Source organism: Perognathus longimembris, chromosome 2, assembly GCF_023159225.1.
Source record: "Perognathus longimembris pacificus isolate PPM17 chromosome 2, ASM2315922v1, whole genome shotgun sequence".
NCBI lineage: Eukaryota > Metazoa > Chordata > Mammalia > Rodentia > Heteromyidae > Perognathus > Perognathus longimembris.
The window spans coordinates 150,222,710-150,245,888 of NC_063162.1; the positions used below are offsets into that span (position 1 = coordinate 150,222,710).

Sequence of the window (23,179 nt, forward strand, 5' to 3'; positions counted from 1 at the left end):
GGCTCTGTTGCCCTCTCCTGGGGCAAGTCTCCTTCCCGGGCACCTGGCCCAGGGACTGGCCTGCCTTGAGCAGAGCTCTCTCCCAAGCAGAGTTGGGAGGGTGGCATCCTTGCCGTGGGAAGCCAGTGCCCATGTCCCAGGTCCTCTGAGCCCTCCTCCTGGGCCAGACGCCCATGTCCCAGCGTTCCGCCCTCAGGACTGGCTTAGGCTTCCACTCCCAGCTACTCTGAAGGTTGAGATTGGGAGGATCAGGGTTCAAGGCCAACCCTAGGCAAAATGTCAGTACGACTTCAACGCAGCCAAGACACACTAGGTGCGAGCCTGTCATCCTAGCTGTGCCAGGGGTCTCGATAGGAGGACTGTGACATGTGAGACCCAACCTAAAAAAAAAAATCCAGAAAAACAGACTAGGGGTATGTCTCAAGTGGAGGAGCACCAGCCCAGCAAGCATGAGGCCCTGAATTCGAATTCCAGTCACGCGCGCAACACACACACACACACCACACACACACACAGAGTTTGTATCAACCCAGGCACTAGAGGGAGTGGGCAGGAGGGAAGGAAGGCGGAGCTTCCTCAGCTCGGTCCCGCCCACCAGGCTGGCACCGGTGCTCAGCGCCGATTCCCGTCCCCCTCCCTTCCCTTCCCGTCCCCTTGGCCCCTGGCAGACCGGCCGTGTCTTCCTCTCTAGCCCAGTGCCCTGGAGACATGGTGTTCCGTTCCGCAGAGCAGTGTCACCAGGAGGGGGGGCCGTGCCCTGGGCTGTGCCTGGCCCAGGACCCCGGGGTGGCATGCACCGGCTCCTGCACCCCCGGCTGCGGCTGCCCGCCTGGCCTCTTCCTGCACAATGCTAGCTGCCTGCCCCGTAGCCAGTGCCCCTGCCAGCTGCGCGGGCAGCTGTACGCGCCGGGAGCCGTGGCCCCGCTGGACTCCTGCAACAACTGGTAGGGCCAAGGGCAGGGGGAGCCAGGGGCAGTTGAGGGGCTGGAACTCGAAGAGAGGCTCCAGAGAAGTGCAGCCCTCGGGTCTCTCCTCCCCCCGCTCTCTGTCTGTCTCTATCTTTGTCTCTGTCTGTCTCTGTCTCTGTCTCTGTCTCTCTGTCTCTCTCTCTCTCCATCATGCCTCCATTGTCCAAGCATGCCAGCAGCCAGGTAGCCGAAATGCCAGGTAGGCAAGCATGCCAAGGTGCCAGGCATGGGTCCTGGGAACCTTGCAGTGGAGGAGACCTTCCCTCGGGTGTCTGCAAGACACGATCACTCCATTTACCTCAGGAGAAAACCGAACGTCTGATAGGTGGTGTGGTGGACGACGGAACTGAAGAACGGCGGAGATTTTAACCTCTCCCCACACACACCCTCCCCCCGCCCCCCAGCTACCTGTTTCTGTTCCCTCCCTGGGAACGCCGGACTTTCTGCGGCAGACGCTTGCTTGCCAAGTGCCCTGAACGCACAGTTGGCTCCAGGCGTTGCCAGCAGAGGGCGCTCTAACCCACGTCGCTGCCCCTGCCCACTTGCTTTCCTCCCCTTCTCAGTTCACCTATTTCCTCCTCCCGTCTACCTTTTCCTGTTCCTCCTCTAAATGTCTCCTGTGTGGTCCTTCCACACGACTGCCTTTCCTCTCTTAGACTATTTTTTCTGGAATTTCCAGTATTTGACAAATAGGCTTTAAAAAAATACCTCGAAGGGAACAAAGGGTGAAGAAAATGACCCAGCTCTTCCTCCCAGGAGAACGCTAGCTCGTTCTAGATTCCCCGCCTGTTCCTGTCACTCAGGATCTTCTCCAAGTGGTGCTTAGGCAATAAAGATGAATGAGAAGCGTAAACCTTGTCTCCTGAGTCAGGGGCGCCGGTGGCTCACGCCTGTGATCCTAGCTACTCGGCAGGCTGAGATCTGAGGATCACGGTTCAGAGTCATCCGGGGTAGGAAAGTCCGTGAGACTCTGATCTCCAGTTAGCCAGCAAATGTCAGGAAGCAGAGGTGTGTCTGAAGTGGCAGAGCGCCGACCTTGAACAAAAAAGCCAAGTGAGACTAGGAAGACCCGAGTTCGAGTCCTAGTTCCGTCACACACACACACATAAAAGGTGTCTCCTGATTTAAAAACAAGCAAAAAGGAACACCGGGGGACAGCACCGTGTCTGGGTGTCGTGCAGCTTACCGAGAGGGGATTTGGGTGGGACGCCCTCAGAGTGAGAGTTCCATGGATTTGAGGGGAGGGGGTGGTGGCCTGGGCCCCCTCCGCCCCCCCAACAGAGCTGGGAGGGAGCTGACTCCGGTCCCCCCCCCCCGCCCCTCTCCCTGCAGCACCTGTGTCTCGGGCAAGATGGTGTGCACCTCGGAGCTCTGCCCAGGTACCCCATGCGGGGGTGGGGTGCTCAGGGACTACGGGAGAGACTCATGCCCTTCCACCAGGGTCCCAGGCTGCCTCCCCCCCCACCCTCGCTCCCTCGCCCCGCGCCCCTCACCCCTGCACCCCCGCAGTGGCCTGCGGCTGGAGCCCCTGGACCCCGTGGAGTCTCTGCAGCCGCAGTTGCGACGTGGGCGTCCGGCGGCGTTTCCGAGCAGGCACCGCGCCCCCGGCTGCCTTTGGGGGTGCCGAGTGCCAGGGCCCTGACATGGAGGCGGAGTTCTGCAGCCTGCAGCCGTGTCGAGGTAAAAGCGGGTCCTGAGACCGCCTTAAAGAACCTTCCGGAAAAGAGCCAAGAACACCCCCCCACACACACACACCCCATGAGATGAGAGGGGCTCCGAAGAGGTGACCCTAAAGGGCCCTCCCTAGGGGCCACGCACATCCGGGACTTCCTCCCGGGAGGCAAGGGGAAGGGGGGCCCTGGGGTACTGGATGTGGGTATGGGGCCTGCAGTGACCCAGCTACCACCCCCCCAGGACCTGGAGGGGAGTGGGGTCCCTGGGCCCCGTGCTCCGTGCCTTGTGGAGGGGGCTACAGGAACCGCACGCGAGGTGGCGGCCCGCCCGGCCCCGTGGAGTTCTCCACGTGCAGCCCGCAGCCCTGTGCAGGTGAGGGCCGCCCCGGGGACCCCTCCCCCCAATGCAGGGCACTGCGAGCCCCTCCCTATCTGTGCCCCGCCGCCCCCCCCCAGCACCAGCTGCTGCCTCTCCCCCCCACCCCGCCCCCCACCCCCGCTGGGAGCGCTGGGGAGAGAGGGCGGCGTGCCCGGCTCAGCGGCGGCTGTCCCCAGGGCCGGTGGCTGGCGTGTGTCCCAGAGGACAGCGGTGGCTGGACTGCGCCCGGGGCCCGGCCTCCTGTGCAGAGCTCAGCTCCCTCGGCGACAACCACCGGTCCTGCCACCCTGGCTGCTACTGCCCGTCGGGGGAGCTTCTGCTCGTGAGTATCCTCCTGCCGGGCCTCGGGGGACACGGCCTCGGGGCCGGGGGGACCCGGGGCAGCTGGGGTCCCTGGGAAGGGACAGGCAGGGCCTGGGCAGAGGCTGAGCCAAAGGTGGGGGGTCGTGCATTGGGCCTCACTCAAGCTCGCCTGCTGGTGCCGGCTGGAACCGAGCAAGGCCCCTGACGAACTCGTGCTTCCTTTCTAGACGATCGTTGAACGACTTACATGTTTCATATGAGTTACGTATATGTATGATCTATAGGTCCTATGTGATGCTGTATGTAAGACATATGATCATACAAATATACATATATATATATATATATATATATATCAGTTTCCTTGGTTGATTTCACCTGAAAACGCAGTCTCAGGTCCTGTCGTGGAAGAGGGTTGCGAGGAGTCCGAGCCCCTCGGGCCCCGCAGCTGGGGGTGGGCATTTACAGCAACAGGGGTGTGCGGAAAGCTGGGGCACCGGCGCGGGCTTCGGCCGGAACTGCGGATGACCGGGGACTTCCCATTCCAGAACAACGTGTGTGTGCCGGCCCAGGACTGCCCCTGTGCCCACGGGGGGCGCCTCCACCCCCCCGGCAGTGCCGTACGCCGTCCCTGTGAGACCTGGTGAGTCCCTCCACCTCCCCATCCCCCCCCCACCTCGGGACCTGGGCGCTCCCAGGGTGCAGAGGGCGTGCTCCCACGGCCACACAGATGCACGCCCCCCCCTTCGCCGCAACCAGCCGGCCCTCCCAGGCCAACCCTGCCTGCACCCCTCCTTCTGCCGTGCCCATCTGCCTCCCCTCAGGAGCTAGGTGGAAGAACACTTGTCTAGCGTGTTCAAGGCCCTGGGTTCTAGCCCTGGGTCTGACTTCTCTCCTCCCACCTGCGCTACTCGCCATGGCTTCCGGAGCACACCCACGCATACCCCCACGCACACACACGTGCGCGCGCACACGCAGACACACACACGCGCTCGAGAGGGTGCCAACAGCCAATTCTGATGTGCTTTGCTAGAGGCCAGAAGCCAGATAGCAAGGAATTGGTGGCGCTGGCTCCCTCTGGGGCCCGGGGGGGGGGGCAGGGGGGAGGGAGACTCTCTCCCCACGCGTCTCCTCTCCCGCCGCGTGGACTGCGGCTTGTCAGAGCAGGAAGATGGACGCCGTCGTCCCGCATCTCTGCCCGTCATTCCTCTGCCAGTGTCGGTGCTCTTCTCAGGAGAACACCAGGCTGGGGTGACCCTAACGGCCTCGCGCTAGCTGGGCTGCCACTAGAAAGACTTGGGGTGTCCGCATGAGGTGGCAGTGTAGATGCCGGGCTAGGGTGCGAAGACAGGATCCAGGGATCGCGTCCCAGCCCGTAGGACAACCTAGCCCTCCGCCCCCCCCCCCTTCGAAGCTCCTGCGTCTCTGGGCTCATTGTCAACTGCAGCTCGTGGCCTTGTGCGGAGGGTGAGAAACCGTCCCCCCCCCCCGTCCCTCCCCCCTCCCCCCTCCCCCCCGCTTCCTCCCCCAGGGGTGGGCCTGGACTGACCTGGCGGCGGGGGAGGGGCACCTCAAGGGAGATGGGGGAGAGGGGAGGGGTGCGGTGGATCCATGTTGGGGGACCCCGCTCTGCCCCGCCTGCCGTCTCCCACCCCTTCCCCACCCCCCCACGGCCCTCAAGGTCAGCCCGCGTGGTCACCCTGGACGCCATGGAGCGTGTGCTCCGCTTCCTGCGGCCCCGCCCTCCGCCTCCGCCGCCGATTTTGTGCCGAGACCCCCAGCGTGGCCCCCTCCGGCCCGGCGCTCCCGTCCCCGTCGGCCGTGCGCACCGAGGCCTGCCCAGGCCCAGAGGCCGAGGAGGAGCCTTGCCTCCTGCCAGGGTGCGACCGTGAGTGACCCGCTTCCCCCCCCCCCCCCGGGCCGCCCGCGGAGGGGGCCCGCCGCCCGCCCTCGGGCCCTCCCCAAGCCCCCCTCCCGCGTTCCCCCAGGAGCAGGGGGCTGGGGCCTCTGGGGGCCCTGGTCCGGCTGCAGCCGGAGCTGCGGCGGCGGCCTGCGGAGCCGGAGCCGGGCTTGTGACCAGCCGCCGCCCCGGGGCCGAGGGGACTTCTGCGAGGGGCCCCAGGCCCAGGGGGAGGCCTGCCGGACGCCACCGTGCCCAGGTGGGTGCCCGCGGGGGCGGGGCGGGGGCGGGGCGGCACAGGGGCACACACCGCACCGCCCTCCCTCCGCCCTCCCTCCGCCCTCCCAGGGACCGACTGCTCGGCCATCGAGGGAGCCGAGTTCAGCGCCTGCGGGCCGCCCTGCCCCCGGGCCTGCGAGGACCTCGTGGTGAGTCCCGCCCGTCATCGATCCGAGGGTCACAGGGCAGAAGCCAGCCCGGGCGGCGGGGAACGTCTGTGAGACGCTTATCACCAACGAACCACCCAGAACGCCGGGAGCCCCCGAGGCCCCCGAGCTCAACCCCCGGGAGACAGGCCCACGTCCCCACGCAACAGTGACACCCATCAGAGAGTCACAGCGCGAGGGAGGAGCTCTCCCGCCGCATCATCTCAGACACAGCCAACGCTTAGCTGTGCAGACCTCGACCCTGGGTGTCGTGAAGGTGGACCCAGTACCCACCGGGCCTTGAGGACCCAGATGGATACGGGGTCCCCACCTGCTCAGGGGAGAAGGAGAGACCACCCCAAAGACTGGATCGCATCCGAGCGCTGAGGGCCGAGATGGCACCGCGTGCCCGTCCCCCTCGACAGAACTTCAGGCACAAAGCGCTTGCTTCCAAGGGGAAACCTCTTCTCTCCCTCCCCCCTCCCCCCTCCCCCGCTTCCCTGGCTGTCCCCCCAGCACTGCGTGTGGCGCTGCCAGCCGGGTTGCTACTGCCCCCCGGGCCTGGTGCTGAGCGCCGACGGGGCCCTGTGCGTGCGGCCGGCCCTCTGCGACTGCCTGGACCTGCTGACCGGCCGGCGGCACCGTCCCGGAGCCCAGCTGGCGAAGCCAGACGGCTGCAACCACTGGTGAGCGGCGGGAGGGCGGGTGGGCGGGGCGGCCGTGAGGGTCACCCCGTCCGTCTGGAGCCTGCGCCCCGAGCCCCACGCCTCGGCCGAAGCACACATTTGACGCCCCCCCCTCCCCCACCCCTTACTAATTCCTAGAAAGCTATGGGGCAGGTCCCGTCGCCCCTATCTGACAGGCGGGGAAACTGAGGCCGCCAGCCCCGTCTGGAGAGGGAGCGGGGCGGGGCTGCTCTGCCCGTCCTTGGGGAGCAGGGAGAGGGCACGGTCTGAGAGGTGGGGGCGGGAGTCGGCTGGGATGCTGACCCTTCCCCCTCGGTCCCCCCCCACCCCCCCCCGACCCCCGCACTCAGCACCTGCTCGGAGGGGAAGCTGAACTGCACAGACCTGCCCTGCCCAGGTACGCGCCGGGTCGCAGGGAGGGAGGGAGGGAGGGAGGGGCGGGAAGGCAGCGCGTGGGCCGGGGACGGTCCCGGAGCGGCCGGTGTCCGCCGTTCCCGTGCAGTGCCCGGAGGCTGGTGCCCCTGGTCGGCGTGGACCTCGTGCTCCCGGCCCTGCGTGGGCCAGACGCGGTCCCGCGCCAGGGCTTGCGGGTGCCCCGCCCCCCGGCACGGGGGCGCCCCGTGCCCCGGAGAGACGGCGGCCCAGCGTCAGAAGGAGGCCTGCCCCAGCCCTGACGCATGCCCAGGTGGGAGGCCCCCCCCACCCACGCCACCCGAGCCCCCCGCCCCCCCCACCCCCCCACCCCCCGGGGCCTCCTGGGGAGGACGATCCTGTCTTCCCCGTGCAGTGGACGGAGCCTGGAGCCCCTGGGGACCCTGGTCTCCCTGTGATGGGTGCTTGGGGCAGTCCCGGAGGAGCAGGACATGCAGTCGGCCTCCCCCGGCCGAAGGGGGCAGGCCGTGCCCCGGGGGCCACGCGCAGAGCCGCCCGTGTCTGGAGAATGCCACCCACTGTACAGGTGAGCGTGTGACCTCTGACCCCCTGCACGCTCATCCCCAGAGGGACGGTCCTCAACTCACCTGCCTCGACAGGCGGCGGTGGGGGGGGGGTGCGCGCCGGTGCTGGGCCGGGCGGGGGGGGGGGGAGGGGGGCTCGTCCCTCAGCGCTTCCTTCCTTCCCGCCCTAGGCTGCGGGGGCGGCCAGGCTCTGCGGCCCTGCGCCCCGCCCTGCCCGCGCTCCTGCGGGGACCTGTCCCCCGGTGGCGGGTGCCAGCCCGGCTCCGGTCGCTGCCGGCCCAGCTGCGGGTGCCCCGCGGGTCAGCTCTCCCAGGACGGGCTCTGCGTGCCCCCGGCTCAGTGCCGCTGCCAGTTCCAGCCCGGAGCCGTGGGTCCGTGCCTCCCTCGCCCCCCTCTGCCCGCGCCCCGGGCTGTCTGGGGCGGGGCTCCGCCTCCTTCCTCCCTCGGGGGGACGGGGCAGGCTCGGGGGGTGCGGGACGAAGGACTCACGGGGGACCCCGAGCTGCGCGGGCCTCCGCGATCGCTTTCGCACCCCTTCAGGGATCGCTCAGAACCGGAGCCGGTCGGCAGGGTCCCCGCTCAGCTCCTGGGAGAGCCTGGAACCTGGGGAGACGGTGACTGGGCCGTGTGACAACTGGTATGGGGGGGGGATTGAGGAGCAGGCAGAAGCCCCCCCCCCCGGGATTCGCCCGGCCCCGTGTCTGAAGCACCCTCCCTCGTCCCCAGCACCTGCGTGGCAGGAACCTTGCGGTGCCACGAGGTACCCGGCTGCCCCGGGCCCGGTGCGTGGAGCTCCTGGGGTCCCTGGGCAGCCTGCAGCGTCTCCTGCGGGGGAGGGGAGCAGCCCCGCGCCCGGCGCTGCGCCAGGCCCCCCTGCCCGGGGCCGGCCCGCCAGAGCCGCCCCTGCCGCACGCGGGCCTGCCAAGGTGAGCCCGGCCGGCCGCTCCCCCCGCGGACCCCACGGCGGACGGACGCGGGGGCCGGCGCGGGCGCTGACCTGGGCCTCGCTTCAGGGGCGGGCTGTCCGGCTGGCCGCCTGCACCGCGCGTGCCGGCCCGGCGAGGGGTGCCCCTTCTCCTGCGCCCATGTCACGGGGCGGCTGGCCTGCCTCCCCGACGGCTGCGAGGAGGGCTGCCGCTGCCCCGAGGGCACCTTCCAGCACCGCCAGGCCTGCGTCCAGGTCGGGACCCTTCCACCCGGGAGCCCGGGGCCTGTCCGCCCCTTCCCCCCCCTCCCCAGCCCTGGGGGTCCCCTCCGACAGGTGGACCCGGGGTGCCCCACAGTCCCGCCTGCAGAAGGAAACGCCCCCCACCCCCCCCCCCGGAGGCTCAGAGCCCTCCTCCGGTCCCCCGTGCCCCCATTCCTTCTCGTATACCGGCGCACAGTGGGCAGCGGGCCTGTGCCCCCCGTCTGCCCCCCCAGGAGTGCCCCTGCGTGCTGACAGCGGCGCTGCTTCACCAGCTGGGGGCCGCCGGCACTGCCCTGGGCAGGTACCCGCCCTTCCTAGGAGAAGGGGACCGGCCCCTTGGGCCTGGAGATGAGCTGGGCTCAGGCCAGACGCTTCAGATAGGCTGCAGGAACTGGTAAGGGGATTCCCAGGGCTTGGGACTGATCTAAAGCCCGTGGGGAGGCCCGGGGGTCCCGGCAAGGGGAGCTGGCGAGAGGACGGGACCCCTGCGCTGCCCTCTGCCCCGGCCCGCCCGGTATCCTTGCCCTGGGCGGCCTGAGGCCTCCGCTCCGTCCGCCCGCCCTGCTCCTCGCGCCGTGCTCTCTCCCCAGCTCCTGCGCGCACGGACAGCTCTCCTGCTCCACGGACGGCTGCTCCGTGGCCGGGGGTGGCTTCGGTCCCTGGGGCCGGTGGGGCCCGTGCTCTCGCTCCTGCGGGGGGCTGGGCACCCGCCGCCGCCGCCGCCATTGCGTGCACCCAACGCCCACCCCCGGTGGCCTGGCCTGCCACGGACCCCTCCAGGACTTGGAGTACTGCCCCAGCCCAGACTGCCCTGGTGAGGGGAGCGGGAAAGGCGGAGGAGGGCGGGGCTGGGGTTAGGGAGGCTCCGGGCAGGTGTCTGGCAGGTCGGGGCTGCCTCAGCCTCCTCCTCCCTGTCTGGGGCCGAGTCTGTCTTAGAACCTTCCTTCCAGCTCTGCGGCCCTCCCTAGGCATGAGGGGGGGGGGGGTGACCCCGGTCTCAGAGTCCAGGCACTCGGAGCATCCACTTCGGCTTGTGAGGAAGGGACGGGCGGTGTGGGAAGCGGGGGTGGAGGGAGTTCCCCCGGAGCTAATCCGGGATGGCTTCCTGGAGAAGGAAGCAGCGTAGGGTGCGTGCGGATGATGGAGAGATCTCCAGCGAGCGCTGGGAGGGACAGAATGCCGGGGTGCAGGGGAACCTGAGCAGAGGCCTTGAGAAAGCCCGAAGGCCCCGTGTGGGGAGACCCTGGGGGGTGGGGGGTGGGGGAGGAAGGCGGGGTGGGAGAGCGCCCGTTAGCAGCACCGGCTGCCAGCCTTGGGGCCCGGGCCCGGCGCCTGGCAGCCATGGACACGCTTCCGATCGGAGTCTTTCTTCGGCACAGGGGCCGAAACCTCCACAGTGGAGCCAGTGACCCATCTTCCAGGTAGCCCCAGGCACTTCGTGCAGCGCAGGTCCCGCGGGGGCGGGGGGGCTCCCTCCCCGGCCCTCCCTCCCTCCCTCCCTCCCTCCACCTCCCCCGTCTCTCCTCCCCGCAGGCGGCTGGGGCCCGTGGTCCCCGTGGCACCCCTGCTCTCAGAGCTGCACCGACCCCGCCCGCCCCGCCTGGCGCGCCGCACCCGCCTCTGCCTGGCCAACTGCACCTCGGGGGGCCCCTCGGAGGCGCGCCCCTGCAACCTCCCCGCCTGCGCAGGTGCGTGGGAACGCCTGCTCTCCACCCGGGGCCCCAGCCATCGCCCAACCCCACGCCACGGCTCCCGGTTCCTCGCGCCAACATCCGGCCTGGTGTGGGTGTCTGGCTCCGCATCGCTGGTTCTCTCGGCCCCGCCGACTGCTAGAAGCTTCCGGCCCCCTCCCCCAGGGGCGCGCCCCAGCCCCTCCGCGGCCTGGGAGTCCACCGCTGCGTCCTTTCCGAGGCTGGGGGTGCCAAAGCCGCTGTGGGGCTCCGATCTCCCCCCCCCCCGCGCTGGCTCCAGCTCGGCTCTGTCCCCGCAGGGCCGCCCGGGTGTCCCGGCCCGGGCTGCGTGCCGGGGAACTGTTCCTGGACCCCGTGGGCCGCGTGGGAGCCGTGCTCGCGGAGCTGCGGGGTGGGCCTGCAGCGGCGCCTGCGGGCGTACCGTCCCCCCGGGCCCGGAGGACGGTGGTGCCCCGACATCCTCACGGCGTACCGGGAGCGCCGCTTCTGCAACCTGCGCGCGTGCCCAGGTGAGGGCGGCCCCCTCCGCGCCCCCCCCCCCCCCCCGCCGCGGCTCCGCGGAGCCCCGCCCACCGACCGGGCTGCCGTCCGTCCCCACAGGGCCCGGGGGCTGGTCGCGCTGGAGTCCCTGGTCCTCGTGTGACCGCAGCTGCGGAGGAGGCCGGTCTTGGAGGAGCCGACGTTGTTCGAGTCCTCCGCCCAAGAACGGGGGCGCCCCCTGCGTTGGGGGGAGACATCAGATCCGGCTCTGTAACTCTATGGCCTGTGGTACGTTCGTACGCAGCCGCGGCGGCCCCTTCCATCGCCACGAGGCTCTGCTCCGCACAGCGCTCTCCATTTCCGCCTCTAACTCCGTCCCCACGGACGCGGGAGACACTGGGGGGGGGGGCAGGCGGTCACCTTGCCGGCCAGTTAAGGGAACAGAGCCCCCGTGGGAAGTGGGAGGGAGAGGGCTTGATTGGCGTGCTGGGGTGGGGGTGGGGGTGGGGTCGTCCTGTGTGTCTGGACCCCGAAGGCCCAAGGTTCGCTGTGGCATCCACCGTCGGCCCTTCCCCCCCCCCCCCCCCGCCGGGGGCAGAACGCCTGCCTTCTAAGCTTACTCTGCCCTCCAACTTCTGGAGAGCTACTCAGCCCAGCCCAAGGGCTCAGAGAGTAGAAGTGACCCGGTCAGAAGCCCGCCTGGTCCTTGCAGATGCGGACTGAACCCCACTCCCCACCCAACTCTAGCTCTTGGCTCCACTGCTCCTCGAGAGGTCCCCAGCCAACTAACATGTTTTGGGGGGCACCAAGCTAGGTGCTGAGAACTCTCTAGTGGGTGAGAGGAGCTTGCTGTCTACTTAGAATATCCCCTTCCCGAGCGGAGTGCGGATGCTCACTCCTGTAATCCTAGCGGCTCAGGAAGCTGAGCTCTGAAGACCGTAGTTCGAAGCCAGCCCGGGCAGGAACGTCCGTGAGACTCCCGTGTCCGAGGAACCAGCTACAAACTGGGAATGGAGCTGGGGCTCAAAGGGGTAGAGCACTAGCCTGGAGTGAAAACGCTCAGGGACGGCGCCCAGGCCCTAACAGACCAAAAAGAAAAGAACGTCTCATTTCCAAGGTCTCCCAAATTCAACATTTCCGTGTGCACACAAAGGGAAAGAGGAGCCTTGGATGAGCCAAAAAGGGGGGGGCAGCGGGAGGAGAAGAAGGCTCGCACCCTCTTGACTGCGGGCCTCCGCTTCCCCGCAGAGGAGGGCTGCCCCGCGGGTATGGAGCCGGTCACCTGCGCCAACCGCTGTCCTCGCCGCTGCTCAGACCTGCAGGATGGAGCCGTGTGTGTTGGCGGCCAGCCCTGCCAGCCGGGATGCCGCTGCCCCGAAGGTACTTGTGAAAGCCCCCACCCCCCTTTAGACACATTTCCTCTGGGTGTGGGTCTTGAACTCAGGGCCTGAGCGCGGCTAGTGCTCTCCCGCTCCGAGTCACAGCCCCCTTTCTGTTGGTGTCTCACGGGAGAGAAGAGCCCCACAGACTTGTCTGCCTGGGCTGCCTTCCAACTGCAATCCTCAGATCTCGGCCCCCTGAGGAGCTAGGATCGCAGCCAGCAGTGACCGGCTGGCAAAGGCCCTTTGACCCTAGCAGGGCAGCTCGGGTGCCAGGGCTAGCCCCTCAGGGCCACCTCCCCGCAGGGTCCCTGGAGCAAGACGGGAGCTGTGTGCCCGTTGGGCACTGCGAATGCACTGATGTCCAGGGCCAGAGCTGGGCCCCCGGGAGCCAGCACCAGGATGGCTGCAACAACTGCTCCTGCCAGGCCGGACGGCTGTCCTGCACCGCGCGGCCCTGCCCGCCCCCTGCCTACTGCGCCTGGAGCCGCTGGTCCGCCTGGAGCCCCTGCAGCCATTCCTGCGGGCCTGGCGGGCAGCAGAGCCGCTTCAGGTAGGGGCCGGGCGTCTCCTCTCCTCCTCTGCGCGGCTGGGCCTCACTCCCGCCGCGGGGTGACTTTGCCCCCCTCCACCCCCTAACCCAGCTCTGTCCCCTCTCCCGGACCGTGTGGGGTGTCCCCCAGGAGCCGGAGGCCCGCTGTGGGGCCCCAGGTCTTTCTCCCCTCCTCTCCCTGTGGCCCTGCCCAGGTCCTCCACGTCAGGTTCGTGGGCCCCCGAGTGTCAGGACGAGCAGTCACAGAGCCAGCCCTGTCCCCAGCCCCCGTGTCCACCCTTGTGCCTGCACGACGCCCGGCCCCGCGTCCTGGGGGACCGCTGGCCGCAAGGAGAGTGTCAGCAGTGGTGAGTTCGGGGGCGGGGAGGAGGGAGGGGAGGGGAGGGGAGGACGACTTGCTGGGGAGCAGTTCTCTGAGTCCGGCTTCTCCCCAGCTCCTGCACCCCCGAGGGCGTCATCTGTGAAGACACCCAGTGTGCAGGTCTGTGGTTCGCCCCGCTCCGGCCCTGCCCGCCCCGCCGGCCTCGCTTCCTGTCCCCTTACCCCCCCCCCACCGCCGCCCCTCGGATCTCGGCCGCCCTCCCTCCCTCCCTCCCTCCCTCCCTCCCTGCTGACTTTCCTCGGCCCTCCCACAGGGGCCTGGACCCCGTGGTCCCCGTGGTCCGACTGCCCCGTCTCCTGCGGAGGCGGAAGCCGAGTCCGCACGCGGGCCTGCGGGGAGCCGCCCTGCCGGGGCCCCGACGCCCAGACGCAGCGCTGCGGGCGGCAGCCGTGCCCGCAGCCGCAGGAGGCCTGCGCCTGGGGCCCCTGGGGCCCCTGCTCCCGCACCTGTGGCCCAGGCCTGGCCTCCCGCTCTGGGCGGTGCTCCTGCCCGCCGACGGAGGCCCACCCCGGCTGCAACGGCACCTTCCGGCGCCTGGACACCCGGGCCTGCTACCCGGGGCCCTGCCTGGGTGAGGGGGACCTGCAGCGACGCCCCTCCCTAACCTCCCTGTGTTGGTAATCCAGTGAATCGTGGGTTTCCTGGTCCCCAGACGACCTCCCCCCCCCAACACTATCCTCCTCCGTCACCCCTTCCCTTCGTGAGAGGAGTCCCACCCGCAAGGCCTTGCTGAACCCCCGTCCCGGCTAGGGCAAGCATGGGAAGAGGGGTTCCGGGGGTGGGGAGCCCCAGAGAGCCCCCCCCCCGCCCCGCCCCTGCAGCCGACTGACGTCCCTCCCGGCCCCCAGAGCACTGCGTGTGGAGCGGCTGGAGCAGCTGGACCCGCTGCTCGTGCCAGGTGTCGGTGCAGCAGCGCTACCGGCACCAGCGAGCCGCGCCCGGCCCGGCCGGCCAGGGCGCCCCGTGCACGCGGCTGGACGGCCACTTCCGGCCCTGCGCCCTCGGCAACTGCTCGGGTGAGGCCCGGGAGCTGGACGGGCCCAGGGGCGGATCCAGTGCCCCAGGCCGTCCTGACCCTGGCCCTCGGCATCCAGTGCACGCCCCCCACCCCGTCCCCGGGCCCCCCCCCCACCGATCCCAGCTACGCTCCTCACCACCGTCTTCTCGCTTGGAAGCTGGTGGCTCTGTCCCGCAGGCGGCCCTCGGGACAGCATGCCTGGCCTAGCTTCTGTGGAACTGGCCACTGTCTCGCCCTGACACACGCGCGCGCACACACACACACACACACACACACCCCCATCCACTGATTCTGGTAGCACCCGCCAAGCCCCTCCCTCTTGAAGTCACACAGAGGTTGAGCAGGTGCCCCATGGGAAGGGGGACAGGGACATCCGTCTGTCCTGTGGCAGCCAGCAGGGGGGCAGTCGTGTTCTCTCCCCAGTGGTGGCGGGGGGGGGGGAGGCCCAGGAAGCATTGGCTGAAGTGAGGGAGCGCGTCCCCGGCTGGCCGTCCCCTTACCAACCCGGTTCTCTTCCCCGTCCCACAAGATGGCTGCGCACCTCCCTTTGAGTTCCAGGCCTGCGGCTCCCCCTGCGCCCGGCTCTGTGCCACGCACCTGAACGGCCAGCTGTGCCAGGACCTGCCACCCTGCCAGCCGGGCTGCTACTGCCCCAAGGTGAGGGCTGGGAGCCGGAGAGACTCTCAAAGAGAAAGGGGGGGCGTCCCTGTCCACCCCCACCCAGCGCCCCTCTCCAGGGCGGCCACGTCTCTCCTGCCCTGTGTGTTCACTCGTCCTGACCCGCCTGTCCTGCCTTCTGCACAGGGGCTGCTGGAGCAGGATGGGGGCTGCATTCTTCCGGAGCAGTGTAACTGTTCGCACCCCTCCGGAGCGGGGAATGGGGTGACCCTGGCCCCCGGGGACCGCCTGCAGCTGGGCTGTAAGGAATGGTGAGTGATGGGAGGAAAGCGAGACAGAAGGAAGAGCCCGGGCGTCCTGAGGGCCGGCCGGACCCGAGAGCCCAGCTCAACCCCTGGGGCCCAGCCCAGCCTAATGGCAAATGGCCTCTCAGGACGCCGGGTTTTGTCCTTCCCTCATCCTGCCCCGATATACCTTGAGCTCAGACTCCCCCTAAACGCACCCCTGCCACCCCCCCCCCCAGCTTCGGTCTGGGTCCTGCCTCCCAGAGCCGTCCCTGATCTCTCCTCCCACAGCGAATGCCGGCGCGGCGAGCTGCACTGTACCAGCCGGGGCTGTGAAGGTAACCAGCCTCTGATACCGCCGTCCGCCTTCAGCCGGGGTTGGGGGCTTCAGGACATGCAATCTTCAGGGCTAGAACGAGGACCATCAGACAAACGGGGGCCCTCCAGCCCCCCCTCACCCACTCACCTTCCCTGCTTTCCTTCCTTCCTTCCTTCCTTCCCTCCTTCCCTTCATTCTTGGTCAGTTGTGAGGCTTACACTCAGGGCCTGGGCACAGACCCTGAGCTCTTTTTGAGCCACAGCTCCACTTCTGGTTTTCCTGGTTGTTAATTTGAGAGGAGAGCCTCACAGACTCGGCCGGCTTTGAACTGGGATTCCCCAGATCTCAGCCTCCTGAGACTGAGCTAGGATGACAGGTGTGAACTGCTGGTGTCCAGCTGTATTTCATCCTGGTCATCACCCTGAGGAGCCCTCTTCCTCCCTGCCTCCTGGGGTCTGGGCCGAGAGGTGCCTGGCGAGAGCACAGACGCCCCGCCCTTCCAGGTCTCCTGCCTCTGAGCGGCTGGTCCGAGTGGTCCCCCTGTGGGCCTTGTCTGCCCGGAAGCGCCCTGGCCTCGGTCTCCAGGACCACGCCGGGGGGTCCCTGGCCTCCGAACACAGCAGACTCCTCTGCGACCTCGACCCCCCCGCGGGCTTCGGAGCAGCGCCGACATCGCCTCTGTCTGGACCCTGAGACGGGGATGCCCTGGGCGGGGGACCCAAACCTGTGCACCGCGCCCCTCAGCCAGCGGCGCCTCTGCGCCGACCCTGAAGCCTGCCACGGTAATACGGGGGGGGGGGGCAACCAGCAAGAGGGGGGCCTGGAACCCCTGGCGGTTGGGGGGGGGCTGACCAGGGGAACCCATGGGCCGCGGTCAGCCAGCCAGCAAGCCCTCGGTGAGCGTTAGCAGGTGCCAGGCGGAGGTGGAGGTCAGGTAGCGGCAGGTGGCGTGGGGTCTGGGCTTGCGGGAACGGAGCCCAGGCCTGGCGTGGACCGTGGGGCCCGGGCACTGGCCTCCATTGTCTTCTCCTCAGACTTGTGCCAGTGGAATCCCTGGGGGCCCTGGAGCTCCTGCCAGGCGCCCTGCGGTGGCGGATTCCGGCTGCGCTGGAGACAGGCAGGGGCCCCCCGTGGGGGAGGCTGCCAGGGGCCGTGGGGTCAGACCGAGAGCTGCAACACGGGGTCCTGCCCAGGTAACCACCACCCCACCATCCAGGGGGGCCTGGGGACTGGGGACATCGGGAACGGCGCCTGCGGGGGTTGGCGCCTCTGTGGACGGGGGCGCTTTCCCGGGCACCGGGAGTGTCCCTAGCACGGATTTCTGGGCCGCAGGGGAGACGTGTGAGACTCGGGGTACCGTGTCCACCCTCGACTGTGCCAACAAGTGCCCTCGCAGCTGCATCGACCTCTGGGACCGGGTGCAGTGTCTGCAGGGATCGTGCAGCCCAGGTAGCCGGCCCCAGCCCCGGTGCTCAGTCCTTGCCGTGGGTGCCTAGATCCTCTCATTGGTGCAATCCTCTCATCGATATATAAACGACGCGCTCCAGGGTGATGTTTCGAGTCTCTCGAGCTTTCCTATCCGATCCTCCGACCTCAGCCTGCTGGGATTAGGAGGACAGGGCGAGCCACCGGTGCCTGGCTCACGCCCCGAGTCTTGCGTCTGCTTCCCACTCCCTCCCCCGCCCCCCCCCAGGCTGCCGGTGCCCCCCCGGGCAGCTGGTACAGGATGGGCGCTGCGTGCCCGTCTCCTCTTGCCGCTGCGGCCTCCCCGGCACCAACGCGTCCTGGGAGCTGGCTCCCGCCCAGGTGGTCCGGCTGGACTGCAGCAACTGGTACGCTGCCCTGGTAACCCCCCCCCCACGGGGCTGGGGGGACGTCTGGGGTGGGAGGCCCGGGGCGGGGCGGGGCGGGGCGCAGCCGCCCCGTGTGTCCCAATCGCTCCTGCCGCCCGCCGCGCACAGCACCTGCGTCAACGGGTCCTTGGCGTGCCCGCCCCGGGGGTGTCCCGAGCTGGGGCCTTGGTCGGCCTGGAGCCCCTGCTCCGCGCCCTGCGGCGGGGGCACCGCGGAGCGCCGTCGGAGCTGCCGGGCCCGTCCCGCGGGGGCGCCGTGCCCGGCCCAGGTCACGGAGCAGCGCCGCGAGTGTAACCCGCAGCCCTGCCCCGGTGAGCACCGGGCCTCTCCCGCCGTGGCTGGGGGGGAGGGGGCCAGGGGGGAGGGGGGCGGGGGAGAGTCCCCTCCCTGGACACGGCCGCCTCTCCCCCCGCTCCGCAGCGTGTCCCCCGGGCCAGGCGCCCAGTGCCTGCGCCGCCGCGTGCCCGAGCCGCTGCGCACACCTGCAGCCAGGCACCGCCTGCGCCCGGGAGCCCTGCCGGCCCGGCTGCCGCTGCCCCGGGGGGCAGGTGAGCCCCGCGGGCGGGCGGGCGGGTGGGCGGGCGGGGGGGCGGGGCCGGGAGGCAGGAGGGGTGATGTGAGTGTACCGGCGGCGCCCCCACCCCAGCTGCTGCTGCGCGGCGTCTGCGTGCCCCCCGAAGCCTGCCCCTGCACCCAGCTCTCCCTGCCCTGGGGCCTCGAGCTCCCCCCCGACGAGCAGGCCCGGGAGCGGCCGGCGGGCACGGTGCTCACCCGGAACTGCACGCGCTGGTGAGGCCCGGGGCTGCGCGGGGGGGGGGGGGGGGGGCGGAGGGTGGGGAGGGAGGGCCGGGGCTCCTCCGAGCCGGGCCTCTCTCTGTCTTCTCAGCGTCTGCCGAGGTGGGGCCTTCGGCTGCTCCCCCACCGACTGTCGGGGTAAGGTGTGGTCCGGGTCAAGGTCAAGGTCAGGCCTGGGGGGGGGGGGGGGGGGGGGGTCTGCCCACCGGGTGCCCGCTCCGCTGCCCTGCCGGGCGCTGGGCGTCCAGACGCGGCCTGGCCAGTCCCCGCGGGGACGGGCGGCTCTGCATCTCTGACGCGCGGCCAGTGCCCGTCGGGTGCCGCTGGGGCGCTGGGAGTCCAGAGGCCGGGGCGGGTGGGGCTGATGGGGGGGGTGATGCCCGACTGGGCCCCTGTATTCGGGGGTGGGTCGGAGGTGTGGCCTCTGGAGCCCAGAAGGCGGGGGGAGGAGGGGAGGAGGCACCTGAGCGGTGCCCGCCCTCCCCCCCCCCCGTGGTGGGGGTGGGGTGGGGTGGGGGGATCTAGGCCGCTCCAGGGCTGACCAGAGCCCTCTCTGCAGCGTGCCCCCCGGGGGAAGTGCGGCGGCCGGCGGCCCCCGGTGGCGTGGCGCCCTGCGAGCGGACCTGCGCCGAGCCCAACGCCACGGAGGCCCAGGGCGGCTGCGGCGCCGCGGGGGCCTCGGGCTGCGCCTGCCGCCCGGGCCTCCTCCGCAGCCTGGGGGGCCCCTGCGTCCCCGCCGCGCGCTGCGAGTGCTGGCACGCCGGCCGGCCCCACCCGGTGAGCCGCCCCACCCCGCCCCACCCCACCCCACCCCGGGGGGGGTATCAGGACACGCCGGGAAGCGGGGAGAGACCGAGAGGAAGCTCCGCCACCGCCCCCCCCCCCCCCGCACCCCGCTTCTCCCCAGCCGGGGTCCGAATGGCAGGAGGCCTGCGAGCGCTGCCGGTGCCTCGGCGGGAGGCCCATCTGCCGCCAGCACTGCCCCCCCCCTTGCCTGCGCGCAGGTACGGCCGGGGCCCCGGGGTCCTCCTGCTCCTCCCCCGCCCCTCCTCCCCCGCGGGTCCCGGGGTGAGAGAAGGCGGTGCGGGGCGCCCAGCGTGGCTCTCTCTGCAGGAGGAAGTGGCGGTCCGGGAGCCGGGGCGCTGCTGCCCCACTTGCCGTCGGAAGACCCCGGGTACGGAGGGCGTGGGTTGCCCCTGCCGTGCCCGTCCCCGGTCCCGCGTCCTCCGGACGGGCCTGCGCCTGCCTTCCTCTGGGCCCGGGCCTGCGGGGGTGAAGGCCGAGGGGCTGGACGGGCTCCAGCAGCCCCGGGCTCTGCCTGCCCTGGGCCCCATCCCCCCGGGCCCCCTGGGTCGCAGCCTCCCACCCCACCCACCCCTGCCCCTCTGGCTGTCCCTACCCCTGCAGAGGAGCCGCCCGCCCCCTGCCAGCGCCTCACCGAGCTCCGCAACCTCACCAAGGGCCCCTGCCGCCTGGACCAGGTGGAAGTGAGCCACTGCCGTGGGCACTGCCCATCCAGCACCGACGTGATGCCCGAGGTGAGGGCGGGGGGCGGGGCGGCGGAGCCTCCAAGCACGGGGGGACCCGCTCAAGCCCGCGCAGGTGCGGAGGCCGACCCTCTGGGCATGCCCTCCCACGCCCCGCCCAGGGCCACCATTGGCGTAGGGGCCTCTGGCCCTGACTCCTCCCCCCCTGAGCCTGAAGAGCTGTGACCAAGGCTCCCAGCGCCCAGAGGGGACGGACGGAGGCCCCCCCCCCCACGCGCTGGAGGCTCTCAGAGCCCCGCCTCTCCCCCCCCCTTTACCCCGAGGCTGTTCCCCTGCCTCCGCCCACCCGAGCTAGCCAGGCTGGGCCCCGGAGGCACTGCCGCGGGATCCCGGGTCCCTGCACCTCCTTGGGGTAGTGCGGGGAGGCAATTAACCTGGAGATAGAATCGTTTTGACCCCGGTGTGCTCTGAACCCGTACCCATCTCGACGCAGAATGGTGAGCACAGTGGCAGGCGGGGCGATCTCAAGCGCGCCCGGGTCTCGTAAGAGGGGCTCTGTGGTCCCGGGGCGGCGGCGCCGGCTCCGGAGGGCTCACTTGGTGCTCGGCGTGGCAACCCGCCGGCTGTGACGACTTACCCGTGACTGTTGTGCCAGTACCGGGGCCTGCACGCAAGGCCTGGCGCTGCCCCTTTAGCTTTCTTGCTCGAGGCTAGCACTCCGCCTTGGAGGTGCAGCTCCACGCGTGTAGATCAAAGTCTCTCGTGGGCTTTCCTGCCCCAGGCGGGCTTTGAGGGGCGATCCTCAGATCTGAGTAGCTAGGGTGACAGGTGTGAGCCGCCCCTGCGTTGGTTTCAATGGCAGCGAGTATACGTTCAGACTGGAGGGGGGGGGAGGAGTGGAGGGGGGCCCTCCTGTTGGATGGACAGGGCCACAGAAAGGAAGGAAAACTCAAGTGGGCCCCTCTCCAGTTCAGCCCCCCCCCCCCCCGCTTCCCCCAGGAGCCGTACCTACAGAGCCAGTGCGACTGCTGTAGCTACCGCCTGGACCCGGACAGCCCAGTGAGGATCCTGAGCCTGCGCTGTCCCGGCGGCCGCACGGAGCCGGTGGTGCTGCCGGCCATCCACAGCTGCGAGTGCAGCGCCTGCCAGGGTGGGCCTGGGGCGGAGGGGCCTGGGGCGGAGGGGCCTGGGGCGGAGGGGGCCTGGGGCGGAGGGGCCTGGGGCGGAGGGGGCCTGGGGCGGAGGGGCCTGGGGCGGGGGGGGGGGGGGGGGGCCTGGGGCGGAGGGGCCTGGGGCGGAGGGGCCGCGGGCGGAGGGGCCTGGGGCGGAGGGGCCTGGGGCGGAGGGGCCTGGGGCGGAGGGGGCCTGGGGCGGAGGGGGCCTGGGGCGGAGGGGCCTGGGGGGGAGGGGCCTGGGGCGGAGGGGCCTGGGGCGGAGGGGCCTGGGGCGGAGGGGGCCGCGGGCGGAGGGGGCGGGCGCGGAGCTCCTCGGGGGCCGCGGGCCGCAGGCCCTTCCCTCCCAGCCTTTCCCTCGCCCCGCATGCAAACCTGGATGCTTGCGGTTCGTGGAGCCTGGCCCACGCGCCGCCCCATCCGTTTCCCCGCCGAGTCCCGGGGACCCCCCGTGTTTTAAACGGGGCTTGTCGGGAAGACGGGGTGGGGCGGGGGGGGGGGGGATGCACAGGCGTGAAATGACCTGGCGGATGCGCAGTGCCCCTCGGGTTAGTCACATCACGCCGAGGGGCGTCCCCCCCCCTGCCCCCCCCCCCGGATCTCACGGCCCGTCTCGCTAACCCGTCCCTCTCTCCCTGTCCCCTAGGAGGTGACTTCTCGAAGCACTGACGGGCTGTGCGCGTTGCACCCACCGCACACCCTCTTGGGACCCCAGGGCTCCCTGGCGCCGATCACATCCCCCCCCCCCCCCCCGCCCAGTTGCCCACCTCCCGGCGGATCCCCGCCCGGGCGCCGGCACGCCCAAATAAAGGATCGCTGGCAGCAAGGCTGTGTGTCGTCTTCATTCGGGGGTCTTGCCTCACTGGTCCATCCAGCTGCAACATGGCGGACCTTCCCACAGAGGCTCAGGCCGAGCGCTCCTCCTCCTCTTTTCCCCTCCTCCTCTCCCTCCTCCTTCACAACAGTTTCATTAAAGTATAATTTACATAGTAAGAAACCCACTCGGTTCACGTTTACACTTCAGTGACTTTTGTAAAGAATGAATGAAATTCACACGCTCGCCACAATCCGGTTTTAGAATGGCTGCTCTCATCTCATGCCCATTGGCAGCCAATCTCTCCCACTTCCTTCCCGTGCTAAAAACCGCCAAACTGCGTTCCAGCTCCCAAAACTTGCCTTTTTCCGGATATTTTATGTCCAGCTTCTGTCAATTACCCCGATGACTTGGTGGTTCATTTGCATTACATTTGTATTCATTTGTACTACAACGTAGGACGGTTTGTTCCTTTTCAGTGCTTAAACAGCCGTGCTTTAACTATTGCACGCGTGTCTATCCGGTTCCCAATTGATGGACACTCAGGTTCTTTTTCTTTCCTTTTTTTGCCAGTCCTGGGGCTTGAACTCAGGGCCTGGCCACTGTCCCTTAGCTAGCTTTCTCTGCTCAAGATCGGCACTCTACCACTTTTTGGCTCTCTGGTGACTAATTAGTGATAAGAGCCTTAACGAACAGTCACATTCCTCAACTCTCAGCCTCCTGAGTGGGCAGGCTTACAGTCAAGCAACTGTTTTCTAAAGCAACGGTACCATTTTGCACTCCCACCAGCATTGTACAAGGGTTCCGGTTTCTCCCTACCTTTGCCAACAGTTGTCATTATCTTTGTGGAGTGCTAGACACTGTCTATATCTGATTTGGCTTGGGGCTCCATGTTTTTCATACGTAAGAAATGCATTGTTTGCTTTACTGTACATGATTCATGCTATTATTTTATTTTATTGTTATTATAAAAGTGAGGTACAGAGGGGCTACAGTCACATAAGCCAGGTAAAGCACATTTCTTTTGGACAATGTCACCTCTTCCCTTGCTCTCTCTCAGTTTTCCCCTCCTGCTCTCACTCACAAGTTGTATAGTTCACTTTCAACAGTGTCCACCCTTTGTCCCTCCATTTTTGTGTTCCCTTGCTCTCCCAAAGACAGATAGATAAACAAATAGGACCAACTGGAAAGAAAACAAAAATAGCAACAACAAAGGAAAAAAGCGTCGTTTCCATTTCTTGGAGTTCATTTCAGTATATGTTATCTTCTATGATCAGAGGTACTTAGGCATCATGCCTTTCGGCTCCTCCCCTAAGAGTATCCTTCTTAGATCTCACTGTGTGTATCTAGTGTCTTGTATAAGGTATCGTGGCCCGGTATATTTTTGTTTGTTTGTTTTGTTTTTGTTGCCAGTCCTGGGCCTTGAACTCAGGGCCTGAGCACCGTCCCTGGCTTCCTTTTGCTCAAGGCGAGCACTCTACCTCTTGAGCCACAGCGCCACTTCTGGCTTTTTTCTCTGTTTGTGGTGCTGAGGAATCGAACCCAGGGCTTCATGTATACGAGGCGAGTACTTTGCTACTAGGCCATATTCCCAGCCCCCCGGTATATTTTTATATCTAGCTTCCACATGTCAGAAAACATGCACTGTCTCTTTGAGCTTAGCTTGCCTCACTCAACATGATTTGTTCTAGGCCCATCAATTTCCCTGAAAATGACATAATCTTCTTTCTAATGGTTGTGGAAAATTCCATCGTGTATAGGTACCACATTTTTGGGATCCACTCATCTATTGTAGGGCACCTGAGCTGTTTTCCATAATGTGGCTCTTGTGAATAGCGCAGCAATAAACACGGAT

The 23,179-nt window shown here is 68.4% G+C and overlaps 1 protein-coding gene across 1 annotated transcript in view; it reads left to right on the plus strand.

Moving 5' to 3' along the window:
- The window catches only part of LOC125345703 (SCO-spondin-like), a 46,734-nt gene extending 25,529 nt beyond the window's left edge, over positions 1-21,205 (plus strand). Inside the window, 45 exon segments of the mRNA XM_048337745.1 lie at positions 692-944; positions 2,301-2,347; positions 2,478-2,648; positions 2,883-3,014; positions 3,197-3,342; positions 3,872-3,966; positions 4,738-4,790; positions 5,005-5,211; positions 5,312-5,482; positions 5,572-5,651; positions 6,165-6,334; positions 6,685-6,731; positions 6,837-7,019; positions 7,122-7,292; positions 7,461-7,661; positions 7,831-7,927; positions 8,017-8,216; positions 8,304-8,470; positions 8,713-8,873; positions 9,070-9,293; positions 9,859-9,903; positions 10,013-10,084; positions 10,087-10,167; positions 10,470-10,679; positions 10,771-10,938; positions 11,899-12,030; positions 12,336-12,582; positions 12,777-12,929; positions 13,017-13,063; positions 13,218-13,535; positions 13,813-13,980; positions 14,512-14,639; positions 14,787-14,911; positions 15,176-15,222; positions 15,707-15,985; positions 16,238-16,396; positions 16,536-16,652; positions 16,897-17,035; positions 17,165-17,367; positions 17,477-17,604; positions 17,703-17,845; positions 17,943-17,989; positions 19,259-19,389; positions 20,338-20,488; positions 21,157-21,205. Coding sequence (XP_048193702.1) covers positions 692-944; positions 2,301-2,347; positions 2,478-2,648; positions 2,883-3,014; positions 3,197-3,342; positions 3,872-3,966; positions 4,738-4,790; positions 5,005-5,211; positions 5,312-5,482; positions 5,572-5,651; positions 6,165-6,334; positions 6,685-6,731; positions 6,837-7,019; positions 7,122-7,292; positions 7,461-7,661; positions 7,831-7,927; positions 8,017-8,216; positions 8,304-8,470; positions 8,713-8,873; positions 9,070-9,293; positions 9,859-9,903; positions 10,013-10,084; positions 10,087-10,167; positions 10,470-10,679; positions 10,771-10,938; positions 11,899-12,030; positions 12,336-12,582; positions 12,777-12,929; positions 13,017-13,063; positions 13,218-13,535; positions 13,813-13,980; positions 14,512-14,639; positions 14,787-14,911; positions 15,176-15,222; positions 15,707-15,985; positions 16,238-16,396; positions 16,536-16,652; positions 16,897-17,035; positions 17,165-17,367; positions 17,477-17,604; positions 17,703-17,845; positions 17,943-17,989; positions 19,259-19,389; positions 20,338-20,488; positions 21,157-21,179 — 6,437 coding nt within the window. The 3' untranslated portion in view covers positions 21,180-21,205.
- The last annotated feature ends 1,974 nt before the right edge of the window (positions 21,206-23,179 follow it).